This window comes from Lotus japonicus, chromosome 4 (assembly GCF_012489685.1).
Source record: "Lotus japonicus ecotype B-129 chromosome 4, LjGifu_v1.2".
In the NCBI taxonomy this organism is placed as follows: domain Eukaryota; kingdom Viridiplantae; phylum Streptophyta; class Magnoliopsida; order Fabales; family Fabaceae; genus Lotus; species Lotus japonicus.
The window spans coordinates 41,382,273-41,396,566 of NC_080044.1; the positions used below are offsets into that span (position 1 = coordinate 41,382,273).

Sequence of the window (14,294 nt, forward strand, 5' to 3'; positions counted from 1 at the left end):
TGTAGCTGTTGCAAAGCAATCAGAATTAAAGAAACCAATTAACAGTCTGTTGGTTGGACAGATGTCTCAGCATGTGCCTCGACATGTGACTTCACAGTACAAAAGTGTCAGAAGTGCCCCTTGGAGATGTCATTGTGGTGGAAGAAATGGTCATATAATGCCTTATTGTTTCAAGTTGTATGGTTATCCTCAGATATCAAGTCAGCCTAAGAGCTCTGAGAACTCTCAAGTAAAAAGAAAATGGAAACCTAAAGGTGAAGTCTCAAGTCTGATTGCTCACACTTCCTTTAGAACCTCATCAAGGTAAGATTGGTATTTTGATAGTGGTTGTTTAAGACATATGACAGGAGACAAGAGCTATTTGGAAAATATAAGAGGACACTCCATTAGCTTTGTTACTTTTGGAGATGGAGCCAAAGGGAAGATCAAAGGAATTGGAAAACTTGTAGGTTCTGGATCCCCTGATCTGACTGATGTGTTGCTTGTGAAAGGGCTAACAAGAAATCTTATCAGTATAAGCCAACTCTGTGATAAAGGACTTGATGTAAAGTTTAGCAAAACAGAATGTGTTGTTACTAAGGATGATCAGGAGGTAGTAATGAGAGGATTTAGATCCAAGGATAATTGCTATATGTGGACCTCAAAGGAGAAGTCTCACTTTTCAAGGTGCTTATTATCAAAGGAAGATGAGATAAACCTCTGGCATCAGAAACTGGGTCATCGTAACCTCAAGAGCATGCAGAAGATCATCACTGAAGAAGCAATCAGAGGTCTGCCTAAGTTAAAACTTGGTGATGGAAGAATGTGTGGAGAATGCCACATAGGAAAATAAACCAAGATGTCGCACAAGAAGCTCCAGCATCAGACTACAACAAAGGTCCTTGAACTCTTGCACATGGATCTCATGGGCCCTATTCAGACTTTGTGATGGAAGAATGTGTGGAGAATGCCAGATAGGAAAACAAACCAAGATGTCGCACAAGAAGCTCCAGCATCAGACTAAAACAAAGGTCCTTGAACTCTTGCACATGGATCTCATGGGCCCTATTCAGGTTGAAAGTCTGGGAGGAAAGAGGTATTTATTTGTGTGTGTCGATGATTTTTCCAGGTACACTTGGGTGGACTTCATTAGAGAAAAGTCAGAGACATTTGATATTTTCAAGAATCTCTGCTTGAAACTTCAGAATGAAAAGAGCAGTATCATTGTGAGATTCAGGAGTGATCATGGGAAGGAGTTTGAGAACTCCAAGTTCTCTGTGTTATGTGGATTAGAAGGAATAAGTTATGAGTTCTCTGCACCTATCACACCTCAACAAAATGGTGTTGTTGAGAGGAAGAATAGAACTCTACAGGAATCAGCGAGAGTCATGCTACATGCTAAGAAGATTCCTTATCAGTTTTGGGGTGAAGCCATGAATATTGCCTGCTACATACATAACAAAGTTACTATTAGAGCAGGAACATCCTTTACTCAGTATGAGTTGTGGAAGGGAAGGAAGCCTATAGTGAAATATTTTCATATTTTTTGGAGTAAATGCTATATTCTTGTAGATCGAGAGCAAAGAAGAAAGATTGACCCTAAGAGTGATGTGGGATTATTCATGGGATATTCAACAAACAGCGGAGCCTATAGTGTGAATAACATTCGCACAGACCATGATGGAATCATTCAATGTGATTGTTGATGATGTACCAAATGAGATGAAGGAAAACATTTTAGTTGAAGATGATGAGGTTACTGGAAATGCAGATGCTCTAGCATATGACCTGAACAACGTACCTGAGGCAAGTGCAACTGAGGAGGAAGAAAAGTTGGAAAATTCAAATAAAGGTCCTTCAATCAGAATTCAGAAGATACATCCACAGGAAAATATTATTGGTGATCTTCATGAAGGTGAAACAACCAGGTCTAGAAATCTTATTGCTCATGCTTGCTTCATATGCAAGTTGGAACCTAAGAATGTTAATGAAGCATTGGCTGATGAATATTGGATTAGTGCAATGGAAGAAGAAGTGGAGCAGTTCAAGAGAAATGAAGTCTGGGATTTGGTGCCAAGGCTTGAGGATGCAAACATAATTGGCACTAAGTGGATCTTCAAAAACAAGTTTGATGAACATGGGGTTGTCACCAGAAATAAAGCAAGATTAATTGCTCAAGGCTATACTCAAATAGAAGGAGTTGATTTTGATGAAACGTTTGCTCCAGTGTCCAGATTGGAATCTATTAGACTTTTGTTGGGAGTGGCTTGTTTGAAGAAATTCAGATTATACTAGATGGATGTAAAGAGTGCTTTTCTAAATGGGTACTTGAATGAGGAAGTTTATGTTGAGCAGCCTAAATGGTTCATTGACCCTCATTTTTGTAACACCCCGATTTCGGTGGCGTCACTTTAGTAACCAAAAAGAAACTAATGCGGAAAAACGTGAATATATTTTTCTTTGATAATACTAGAATCAAGACTGAAAGGAACGCCCGAAGGCAAGAGGTACAATCCAAAAGAAAGGTCAAGTGTCCGCAACACTATCCCTCAAAAATGAGAATAAGTTGGCCCAACGGCCTGAAACAAGACCTCCTAGCCCAACCAACTCTCTGCAATCCCCGTAGAGGAATCACACAAAAAGCTATAGGCGGGAAACTACCCTGTCCCCAAAGAAAGCAATAACGTCCAGAGCTAAGACTCTACTCCTACACTAATCCCATGATCGTCGTCCGAATTCGAAATTCAGAACGACCTAGTCTATGTACACAATCCGTCCTCCTCTCGCGACCGCGATGCGCTCCGGTTCCGGCATCTCAAACCTAGTTCCCCCCGAAGGCATAAACTGTACCCGAAGGCATAAACTGTACCCGAAGGCATAACTGTACCCGAAGGCATAAACTGTACCCGAAGGCATAAACTGTACCCGAAGGCATAAACTGTACCCGAAGGCATAAACTGTACCCGAAGGCATAACTGTATCTCATGATGATCTCCAAATCATCCGACACATCTCCATCCGATGGTCAAAAACTGCTTAGCGAGCAAAGAGTATCGACATACTCGGAAACTATCAATTTCCCGGCTTATCTCTCGGATAGCCCATTAACACGACCGCTCCCAGAGCGCCAGAGTACCAACATACTCAAACCTTATCGATATCTCAACACTTGGACTCGACGACACTTCTCATTTTCCAAAACTAAGATTTGATCCTAAGCTTGCATCCGAGATTGTTATCATTATTTAAAGGTTTAGAGGTTGTTTAATATCTTATGAATTTTCCTTGTAAAAATAGTTTCCTTTTAGTCTTATCGTATTTCCTACGAGTTTCAATGATCCCATAATCCCAAGTAAATCCCAGAGAATGTCTCGATCCACTAAAACAATAACAAGGCCCGAACTCCGTTCGTCCCGTCAAACTTTCTCAAACTCTCAAAATAAAATCGGCATGACCTGCCCCTTATTCTCACTCATCAGTATCACAAGTATTAGTGTAATAGCATAGTTAAATTAGCACAATCCAACAATCATAGCTCATATATCAACACAACCTAAGTTAACCACATAACACTTAGCATATAGGGCAGATATCACACATCCTAGATTAACCATTTAGCACATAGCATGTGATTCAAACTCAAAAGCAATTCAAGCGATAAATGATTATCAATTGTCAGCCGTAGCCTCAGAAAACATTTCTCAGTCAAACACAAATAAGTGCATAAACAATAAATCAAGTCGAATTCGTCGACACCTAAAGCATTAGCTAGTATTCAGTGAGAAGCCCTCACCTTGGCCAATTTCCATACTAAGGTGCAACTCCGATCCGATTACATCTTTGTTTGCCTGCGTCGCCTCGATTCCTTCCATTGTGTAGCTTCGATGCAGGGTGCTTCCGTTCATCGTACGAAAATCAAGTTTCTGAAACTTGTCGGCGAAGAGTCACCAGAGAAAGTTGCGGCTCACGGGGTTGACGGAGGAACTGTCGCCAGAGACATAAAGGAAGGTTGTTCCTTCATCCTTTCGCGGCCAGAAACTCAACGGCGCTGTCCGTTTCCCCAAAGAGTCGACGGTTTGCCCAGAAAGTTCAGCCGAAGGTCGACGGTGGTTGTCGGGGTCGTCGAATAAAATGACCCAAATACGAAATTGAAGATAGGGTTTTGCTCTCCTCACGGCAAGGATCGTAGCAGTATCCTCTGTTTTTCCATCGGTCGCCGGAGTTGACCGGAAAGAGCTCCCGAAGGCGGCAGCGGCGGCGGTCGACGACGACGGAACGACGATCCGGAATATGGGTTTTGTTGTGGACACCGCAAGGGTTCCAACGATACTAACCTCGCTGTGAACGGAGGTCCGAGCACACCGGAATCGAAGGTTGAAGTTTTGCGATGTCGACGGCGTCGTTGGTTCTGTTTCACGTTGTCTTCGCTGCTTCCATGGAGATGGTTGTGGTGCTTTTGGCCATGGAGAAAGAAGCTTGTGGTGATGGCTGGTGTTTTGTTTTGGGTGGAGGAAAATGATCCATGGTGGTGGTTCCTTGGAGAAAATAAGAAGAAGCTTTGTGATGGCTTCTTTGTGGCTTGTGCGTGAAGGAGAAGGAGGGACGGTGGAGGCTGGATTCCTCATGGTTGTTACGGTCATGAGGAGGAGGAGTGGTGGTCTCGTGGTGGTTGTGGCACTCGGCCATGAGAAAAGAGGAGTGGCCGTGGAGGTGGTTGGCTTCCATGGTTGTTTCATGGTGGAAGATAAGAAGCTTGGTGATGGGGATGGAGTTGTGTAGCTGCTGCAAGTGAATGGAGAAGAAGATGATGGTTGGGGTGCTGCCATGGTGGTTCGTCCATGGTGAGAGGAAGAAGAAATGGTGATGGTGGCCAGCGGTGGCATCTCGTGGAGAGGGAGAAGGGGACGTGAGTGAGAGGTACCATGGTGGTGTGGGGGCTGCACAAGGAGGAAGAAAGAAGGAATGGGCGCTGGTGGGTGCACGTTGGAAAAAGAAAATAATGGAGATAAAATTGATATATGTTGGTGGTGGTGTTTGCTGCAGCTTTTGGAAAATAAGCAGAAGAAGAAGTAGAAAGGAAAGGAGAAGGGACATAATATATATAGAAGAAGAAAAGAATTAGAGAGAATAATGAAAGGGAAGTTTGCTGCAGAATGAAGAAAAAGAAGATTGGAATGAAGAGAGGGAGAGATAAGAACGGATTGGTGGAGGGATAAGGATGAATAGATATTTATCAAAGATATTTTGAGAAGATATTTTGTAAACCGGTACAGATTAGTTTAGATATCGGAGGATTTAACTCATAGAGTTTAGATAAAAATATAAGAGTGATTCCGATTTCTTCCTACTGACTCCAACGTATTTTAGACACGATATTCACCCCGCTGAATCTTCTAATTCTTCAAAGACATATCAGCATGATTTTTGGTTTTCGAGGCTTGCTATATAGAGGATGGAAAAACGCGGGAAAATGAAAGTTTCGCGATTCAGATTTTTCCGGCTTCGTTCTCCGTGAATTCTAAGATAGGTTTTGGCGACATAATTTCAAAACTAAGAAGAGGTTTCCTTGTATTTTAGGTGACTAATACAAAGTCGGTGTAAAACTATTTTACCCGATAAGTTACTTTTTGCAGTGGATGTCGGAAGAGAAAACTTCCTTCTGAAGAAAGATTGAAATCATCAAGAGAAATGGGTGTACGCGTGTGGAATCTTCATTTGAAGCTCCGAATAGAAAAAGTCTTCATTGTCGGGTGATTCTAGGGTTTTGAAATACCAGGGTTTCGGTTTCGGCAAACATCTGATGATTGGAATCGGACGTTCATAGATCCTAGAGTTTCGCCTCGAAACGATGGTTATATATGAAATAAGAGAAGTTTTAACATTTCTCTGAAGATTTTTGGAATAAATTCCTACAGTGTTCCAAGGGTGGAACTTATTCTTTTCCTAAGGTTCTTGTCCTAGGTTTAAGCGAATCGATCGTGCTATACCTTTTATCGATTCGGATACAATCCTTAGACTTTTCCTGAACTTTCTCCTTCATAAATTTATTTCATCCGATAAACTCTTGTTCAGGTTTTTCCTTCGCGATACATCAAGCCTAATCGTAAATGGAAATCTCTTCCACTTATTCTAAGCTTAAAAACTTGGGTCTTACAATTTTCCTGATAATGTATACAAGTTCAGGAAGGCATTGTATGGTTTGAAACAAGCACCAAGGGCTTGGTATGTGAGGCTCACTGAATTTCTTGTCAGCAATGGCTATTGCAAAGGAGGAATTGATAAGACTCTATTTGTGAAGAATGATAAAGGAAAGCTCATGATTGCACAGATTTATGTGGATGATATAGTTTTTGGAGGAATATCGAACACGAGGGTGGAGCATTTTGTTCAACAAATGAAATCTGAGTTTGAGACGAGTTTAGTTGGTGAACTGAACTATTTCTTAGGTCTGCAAGTCAAACAAATGGAGGATTCTATGTTCATCACTCAGAGTAAATATGCCAAAGGCATTGTTAAGAAATTTGGTCTTGAGAACTCAGGTCACAAAAGAACTCCAGCTGCAACTCATGTCAAACTAACCAAGGATGACAAAGGAGAGGATGTTGATCAAAGCTTGTACATGAGTATGATTGGAAGCTTACTGTGTCTCACAGCTAGCAAGCTAGATATCATGTTTGCTGTTGGTGTGTGTGCAAGGTACCAAGCTGCACCCAAGACAAGTCATCTGCTGCAAGTGAAGAGGATTATCAAGTACATTAATGGTACAAGTGACTATGGTATTCTTTATACTCATGACACTAACTCCTCTTCGGTAGGATATTGTGATGCAGATTGGGCAGGAAGTGCTGATGATAGGAAAAGCACATCTGGAGGTTGCTTCATCCTATGAAATAATCTCATCTCCTAGTTCAGTAAGAAGCAGAATTGTGTGTCCTTGTCAATTGTTGAGGCAAAGTATATTGCAGCAGGAAGTAGTTGTACTCAGCTAGTTTGGATGAAGCAAATGCTCAAGGAGTATGATGTTGAAAAAGATGTCATGTCATTGTACTGCGACAATCTCAGTGCTATTAGGCATCATTTCATTAGGGATTTGGTGGAGGACAAAGTCATCAATTTGGAGCATGTTACAACCGACAAGCAGTTGGCTGACATTTTCACAAAACCCCTTGATGCAAGCACATTTGACAAATTGAGATGAAATATTGGGATTTTCTTAAGTGAAGATTTGTTGCAATCAATGCATGAGCAGTTGCTAACGGCTAGTTTTTCTTTAATCAAGATTAACTGTTGTTGTTATGTCAGCAGAGAGAACGTTGCATCATCAAGCAACTGCCCTATAACTACCCCAACGGGCAATTTGTCTTCACTTCAAAACCGTTTGTGTTTTTGTTTTCTGAAATCCTTATTTCTCTTTCAATTGTTCTCTGCTTGTCTTGTTCAGTTCTTGTCACTTTCAACATGTCTCAATCCTCAGGAAAGATTGGTTCTGCAGATGCTAAGGTTGTCACTAACAAGTATGGTGTTAGGTTCATGGGTTTGAAAAGTGAGTCTTCAAAATCCACTTCATCCAAGACTGAGAAGTCCCTATCTCAATCAAGGAAGAAAGCAAGAACGCCATCAAGGAAGCAGTACAAATCACGCCCTCATGGAGATGAGCCCTCACCTGTAAACCTTGAAGATGTTCCCTCTGATGAGGAAGAACCATTTCATGATGCTCCTGCAAGCATCAATGAGGAAGAAACCCCCATGGGCTCCGATCGTGATGTTGAGCCCGATGCTGAAGCATCTGCCCCTCAGGACACCAATGTCTCTAAAGAAACCCAAATTCCAGAAGTTCTTGATGATGAAGAAACTGTCCCCACTGAAACTGCCACATCTCCTTCATCCTCCAAGAAGGGTGATCAAGGGTCTGTATCCTCTAAGGAAACCCATTCTGATGAACCAATTCAGGTTCCTATTCAGAACATCTCTGATGGCGATGATTCTGATGATGATGAAGTTCCTTTGTCTGAGACACTTCCAGAAAGTGTTGCTGCTCGTTTGAAAAGGAAAGGCTTAAAAGCACTTTTGGTCCCCCACGAATGCAATGTGTGCAAACATGGTCCCTAAACTTCAAAAATAGCTTTTTTAGTCCCCCACATTACGCTCTGTTATCACTTTTGGTCTTCCGTCAAGAAATTAACGTTTTCTTTTAAAAAAAGCTAATAATAATAAAAAAAAACTGTCAACTTCATCTTCTTCTTCCACTATCTTCATCATCTTCCTCAACTTAAACCCAGAGAATCCTAGAAATCGAAATCCTTCAACTTCTATTTTTGAATAAAAGAACTAAAAAATCCATAAACCACCTCATCTCCAACAAGGTTCAGATCAGTTATTTTTGCTGCAAATCCTAGTAACAGAGCAAATTTTGTTTCAAATCAAGACAAAAAAAGGGTTTCCCAATTTCAAAAACATTTGCATCCTGGTGGACATATATGAAGAGTTAAAGCATGATTTCATCCACTATCTCTAAAACGTCAAGCCGGTTGGTTTTCTGTTCAAGAGCCCAAAAGAAAAGAAAAGAAAAAAACACCATTAAAGGGGATTTCAAGAAGAATGATGGTTGTATTGAGGGAAAAACTGCCAAGTTTCATTTTTGTAGGTGATGAAGCCACCCTTTAGGAATTGGGGCTTAAATCCCATGTTTTTCCTAATGGGTTTCTTGAGGAAACTCGTGAAAAAAGGGAAATTGGTGTAGTGGAGCTCAATTTTTGAAGGGGATGAACGTGATTTTGTTCTTGATGACTGATTGTTTCTCCTTTAATTTGTTGATTCTCTTTCAATCAATCTGATCACAATGAAAAGAAATGAACGTGATACTTTGAGATTGAGGTGAATCTGTAGGATGATAAAGTTTTCTGATTTTTTGGTTTAATGATAGAGAAAATGATGAATATGGTGGAAGAAGAAGATAAAGATGAGGAATTTGCTGGGTTTCTTCATGGTGTTTTTATTTCTCAATTATTTTTTTGGGTTAAATTACAGATTTGTCCCTAAAATCGTTAGTTTTTAAACGGAGGGACCAATTTTGTTGACGGAGGGTAACGTAGGGGACTCAGAATGCTATTTTTAAAGTTTAAGGCCCATATTTGCACATATTGCATTCGTGGGGGACGAAAAATGCTTTTAAGCCAAAAGGAAAAGAAGGACCACTGCAAGTGAAGCCCCTTCTGCTCCTCAGAAGAAGACCAAGCCTTCTCCTACTACCCCTAAGTCCAAGAAGAAGGATACAAAAGGGAAAGACAAAGAAAAGGCTGAGAAAAGCAAGAGTGAGAAGAAGAAGAAGGCCCCTGTTGTTGTTTCTGAGTCTAACTTAGATGTTGAAGCAGATGTCCCAGACATTGTGCTTGCTGCGAAGAAGAAGTTTGCTGGAAGGCGTATTCCAAAGAATGTTCCTGCTGCCCCTCTTGAAAATGTCTCCTTCCATTCTGAAGAAAATGTTCTCAAGTGGAACTATGTCTACCAAAGGAGACTTGCCATTGAAAGGGAAGTTTGACCTGATGTTCTTAAGTGCAAGAAAGTTATGGCACTCATTGAGAAGGCTGGCCTGATGAAAACTGTTCTACATGTTGGTAGATATTTTGAGAGGCTTGTGAAGGAATTTGTGGTGAATTTGTCTGTGGAAGTGGGACTTCTTGAGAGTGATGAATACAAGAAGGTGTATGTCAGGGAAAAACGTGTGAAGTTTTCTCCTGATGTGATCAACAAGGCATTTGGAAGAAGTGCTACTGCAGTTGCTGATGAAGAACCATCCTTGGATGTGGTTGCCAAGGAACTTACAGCTGAGCAAGTTCAGAAATGGCCCAAGAAGAAGTTGTTGTCCACAGGGAATCTCAGCGTGAAGTAAGCAATCCTTAACAAGATTGGTGTTGTGAATTGGGTCCCTACCCAACATACCTCTGCCATCTCTACCACTCTTGCCAGGTTAATTTACAAGATTGGTAATATGGTTCCTATTGATTTTGGTACTTTTGTTTTTGAACATACCTTGAAGCATGCCGAGACATGTGTTGTGAAGTTGCCTATCTCTTTCTCATCTCTGATCACAGAGATCATTCTGCAACAGCATCCCAAGATTGTCAGGGATGATGAGGAGGCCATGCCCAAAGGTGCTCCTATCACCTTGGATCATCATTTGTTCTTTGGGCCTCATGTCCCAGACATTGATGTGCCATCCAGCAAGACATTTGCTTCTGCTCCAATGACTAAGTCTGGAAGGAGGGCTATTATTGATGAATTGCAGGTTGTTTCTAAGGCTCTTTAAGAGACTATCACTGCAAGGAAGGTCAAGGTGGATGAGTTGTTGCTGAAGCTTGAAGAGGAAGAGGACCAAGAGGGTGAGCCAAGTGCTGCAAATGCTGCTGATGCAGATGCAAGCACTGATGAAGAGGAAGGATTTGATGAGAATGAAGAAGAAACTGGGGAGGAATCCAGTTCTGATGATTAGAAGTTTGTTGCATTTTCCTGCTATCTAGTTGTCTATTTTTGTTTGACTGTATTTGAGCACCCTTTGCCAAATTTGTGTTAAAAAGGGGGAGTAGCTACTATTATGTTATAGTCTATACTAATCTGAAGCCTACACTCAAGAGTTCAAGACTTAGTTATGTATTGGTTGTTTCTGTGGAAGACAAGTATGTTTGTGCAAGTTCTCCAAGTGTGTTTATGTTGCTCTCCAAATTGTTGCAACTGTTAGTTAGTTAGCTTGTGCTTGTTACTAGTTACTTGCTAGTTACTTTACCGTGGTATGTGCATCAGAAAGCTGTCAAGGATGTGCTATTTGTTTGTGTGTTTTGGGCTGCACTATTTGAGGGGGAGTTTCGCTGCTAAGGGGCAGGTATATGTATCTTCTCAGTTACTCAAGTTGTTTTAGAGAAAATTTGACAAAGGTGGAGATTGTTGTTACTTTTTGTTGTCTTGCATTTTGTCCAAAACAACCTGATGTCTATGTATATGCTGTGGCATCTGCCTTTGTGTAGCACAGGACATCAGTCCATGACTTTTAGTGCTTATGTGTGCCCTGGAAATATGGTGAAGATTTTATTGTGGTTACTTACAGTTTAAGTAGCTGATTTATGGTTCTTTATTGCGGGCTGGTTTAATTGTTGGAACAATCTCTGATTGAGGATTGATTCCTATTGTTAATGATGATTGACTTGTGAACGCAGTCAACATTTATGGAAGATTGCGTTCTTAATTGTTGTTGTTGGACTACTGCGCCTGCTCTTGGAAAAACCTAGTGTGGCTGTTGAAGTATATATATTTGAAGACCTAAAATGTGAAGACTACTGAAGCTATTGAGTGGAATATATCAAGTGTTTTAGGGTTGTTATTTTTGTTCTAGTCCTTGTGTTTGTTGTGAACTAGCCTTGCTCATTGATTGTATAAGGCAAGGTTAAGTTCTGTGTTCTTGAGTGTTAAAACTCTACTTGTTGTTGTTCTTACCAATCACTGTGGCAGTGGTTGAGAGAAAGTGAGAGGGTCTCTCATACTTAGGTCGATATACTAAGTAAAATACAATGGGTAGATTAGGAAGAGAACTATGAGTCGTGGGTTCATTAGTGTTTGTAGTTCTTGAATCTTGAGATAGTGGATTTCCTTTCTTTGGGTGCAAACCCTTCAAACGTAGGTGAAGTTTCACCGAACTGGGTTAACAACTTTGGTGGTATGTCTTGTTTATTTTATGCTTCTACTCTTTACTGTTATACGATTGTTAAAGCAATTGCTTAAGCATCGCGTAGGACATCTGTCATACGGGAACTAGAATTTCAATTGGCATCAGAGCAGGAACACTGTTCTGGTTGGGTGAGCTCCAGGGAGATAGATTCAGTTCTCATGGATAACTAGGAGGGAGGATAACTTAAAAGGCCACCCATTCTGGATGGTACTAACTATGACTATTGGAGAGTTCGCATGACTGCTTTTCTCATGTCAATTGACAGCAAGACTTGGAAAGATATTGTCAAAGGATGGAAGCATCCAACCAAGGAACAGATTGAATGAGACTCTATTGTGGCTACTGAGAAACCTGAGGAAGAATGGACAAAGGAAGAAGATGAAGCAGCTTTGGGAAACTCTAAAGCCTTGAATGCCATCTTCAATGGTGTTGACAAGAACATGTTTAGACACATCAACACGTGCACTATTGCGATGGTAGCCTGGGATATTCTGAAAACTTCTCATGAAGGAACTACCAGAGTTCGGATGTCTAGACTTCAAATGCTTACGACTCAGTTTGAAAATATGAAGATGACTGAAGAGGATACAATTTCAGAATTTCATATGCGTGTACGTGACTTGGCTAACTCATCTTTTTTCTTGGGAGAACCTATGTCAGATGAGAAGCTTGTGAGGAAAATCCTGAGATCTTTACCCAAGAAGTTTGCCATGAAAGTCACTGCAATTGAGGAAGCTCAGGACATTGGAAGCATGAAGGTTGATGAACTCATTAGTTCCTTGCAAACTTATGAGTTAACTTTTGACAAGACTGAGAAGAATAATAAGAGCATAGCTTTTGTCTCAAACACTAATGAGGATGATGATATTGAGTGTGAAGGTGAAAACCTTTCTGAAGCCCTAGCTCTTCTTGGAAGAAAGTTTAACAGAGCCCTAAGAAAGATTGATAAAAGGTCAAAGTCTAATGTCTAGGACATGAGGTTCGATAATGCTAGATCTTCTAATTTTCAGAGGAAGGCCAAAGATGATGATAAATCTGGTCAGAATAAAGGAGTGCAATGTCATGAATGTGAAGGATATGGTAACATAAGAACTGAATGTAGCTGTTGCAAAGCAATCAGAATTCAAGAAACCAATTAACAGTTTGTTGGTTAGGCAGTTATCTCAGCATGTACCTCGATATGTGACTTCATAGTACAAAAGTGTCAGAAGTGCCCCTTGAAGATGTCATTATTGTGGAAGAAATTGTCATATAAGGCCTTATTGTTTCAAGTTGTATGGTTATCCTCAGATATCAAGCTAGCCTAAGTGCTCTGAAAACACTCAAGTAAAAAGAAAATGGAAACCCAAAGGTGAAGTCTCAAGTCTGATTGCTCACACTTCCTTAAGAGCCTCACCAACGGAAGATTTGTATTTTGATAGTTGTTGTTCAAGACATATGACATGAGACATGAGCTATTTCGAAAATATAAGAGGACACAACATTAGCTTTGTTACTTTTGGAGATGGAGCCAAAGGGAAGATCAAAGGAATTGGAAAACCTGTAGGTTCTGGATCCCCTGATCTGACTGATGTGTTGCTTGTGAAAGGGCTAACAACAAATCTTATCAGTATAAGCCAACTCTGTGATAAAGGACTTGATGTAAAGTTTAGCAAAACAGAATGTGTTGTTACTAAGGATGATCAAGAGGTAGTAATGAGAGGATTTAGATCCAAGGATAATTGTTATATGTGAACCTCAGAGGAGAAGTCTCACTTTTCAAGGTGCTTATTATTAAAGAAAGATGAGATAAACCTCTAGCATCAAAAACTGGGTCATCGTAACCTCAAGAGCATGTAGAAGATCATCACTGGTGAAGCAATCAGAGGTCTGCCTAAGTTAAAACTTGGTGAAGGAAAAATGTGTGGAGAATGCCAGATAGGAAAACAAACCAAGATGTCGCACAAGAAGCTCCAGCATCAGACTACAACAAAGGTCCTTGAACTCTTGCACATGGATCTCATGGGCCCTATTCAGGTTGAAAGTCTGGGAGAAAAGAGGTATTAATTTGTGTGTGTTGATGATTTTTCCAAGTACAATTGGGTGGACTTCATTAGAGAAAAGTCAGAGACATTTGATATTTTCAAAAATCTCTGCTTGAAACTTCAGAATGAAAAGAGCAGTGTCATTGTGAGAATCAGGAGTGATCATGGGAAGGAGTTTGAGAACTCCAAGTTCTATGAGTTATGTGGATCAGAAGGAATAAGTCATGAGTTATCTGCACCTATCACACCACAACAAAATGGTGTTGTTGAGAGGAAGAATAGAACTCTGCAGGAATCAGCCAGAGTCATGCTACATGCTAGGAAGATTCCTTATCAGTTTTGGGGTGAAGCCATGAATATTTCTTGCTACATACAAAATAGAGTTACTATTAGAACTGCAACATCCTTTACTCAGTATGAGTTGTGGAAGGGAAGGAAGCCTACAGTGAAATATTTTCTTATTTTTGGGAGTAAATGATATATTCTTGCAGATCGAGAGCAAAGAAGAAAGCTTGACCCTAAGAGTGATGTGGGATTATTCATGGGATATTCAACAAGCATTAGAACCTATAGGG

The 14,294-nt window shown here is 40.5% G+C and overlaps 1 protein-coding gene across 1 annotated transcript; it reads left to right on the forward strand.

Annotated features, from left to right (window-relative positions):
* The first annotated feature begins 9,544 nt into the window (after window positions 1-9,544).
* LOC130712756 (uncharacterized) lies at window positions 9,545-10,468 on the forward strand. Its single transcript, XM_057562574.1, has 3 exons — window positions 9,545-9,864; window positions 9,946-10,264; window positions 10,307-10,468. The coding sequence occupies exons 1-3, from the start codon at window positions 9,545-9,547 to the stop codon at window positions 10,466-10,468; spliced, it is 801 nt and encodes a 266-aa protein (XP_057418557.1).
* Window positions 10,469-14,294: the final 3,826 nt, after the last annotated feature.

Bases quoted from the DNA above. Each gene is read 5' to 3' on its own strand.
- LOC130712756 (XM_057562574.1), top strand. From the start codon at position 9,545: ATGGCACTCATTGAGAAGGCTGGCCTGATGAAAACTGTTCTACATGTT. The intron at 9,865-9,945 runs GTAAGCAATCCT...CACTCTTGCCAG, and splicing joins ACAGGGAATCTCAGCGTGAA to GTTAATTTACAAGATTGGTA. The intron at 10,265-10,306 runs GTTGTTTCTAAG...ACTGCAAGGAAG, and splicing joins CTATTATTGATGAATTGCAG to GTCAAGGTGGATGAGTTGTT.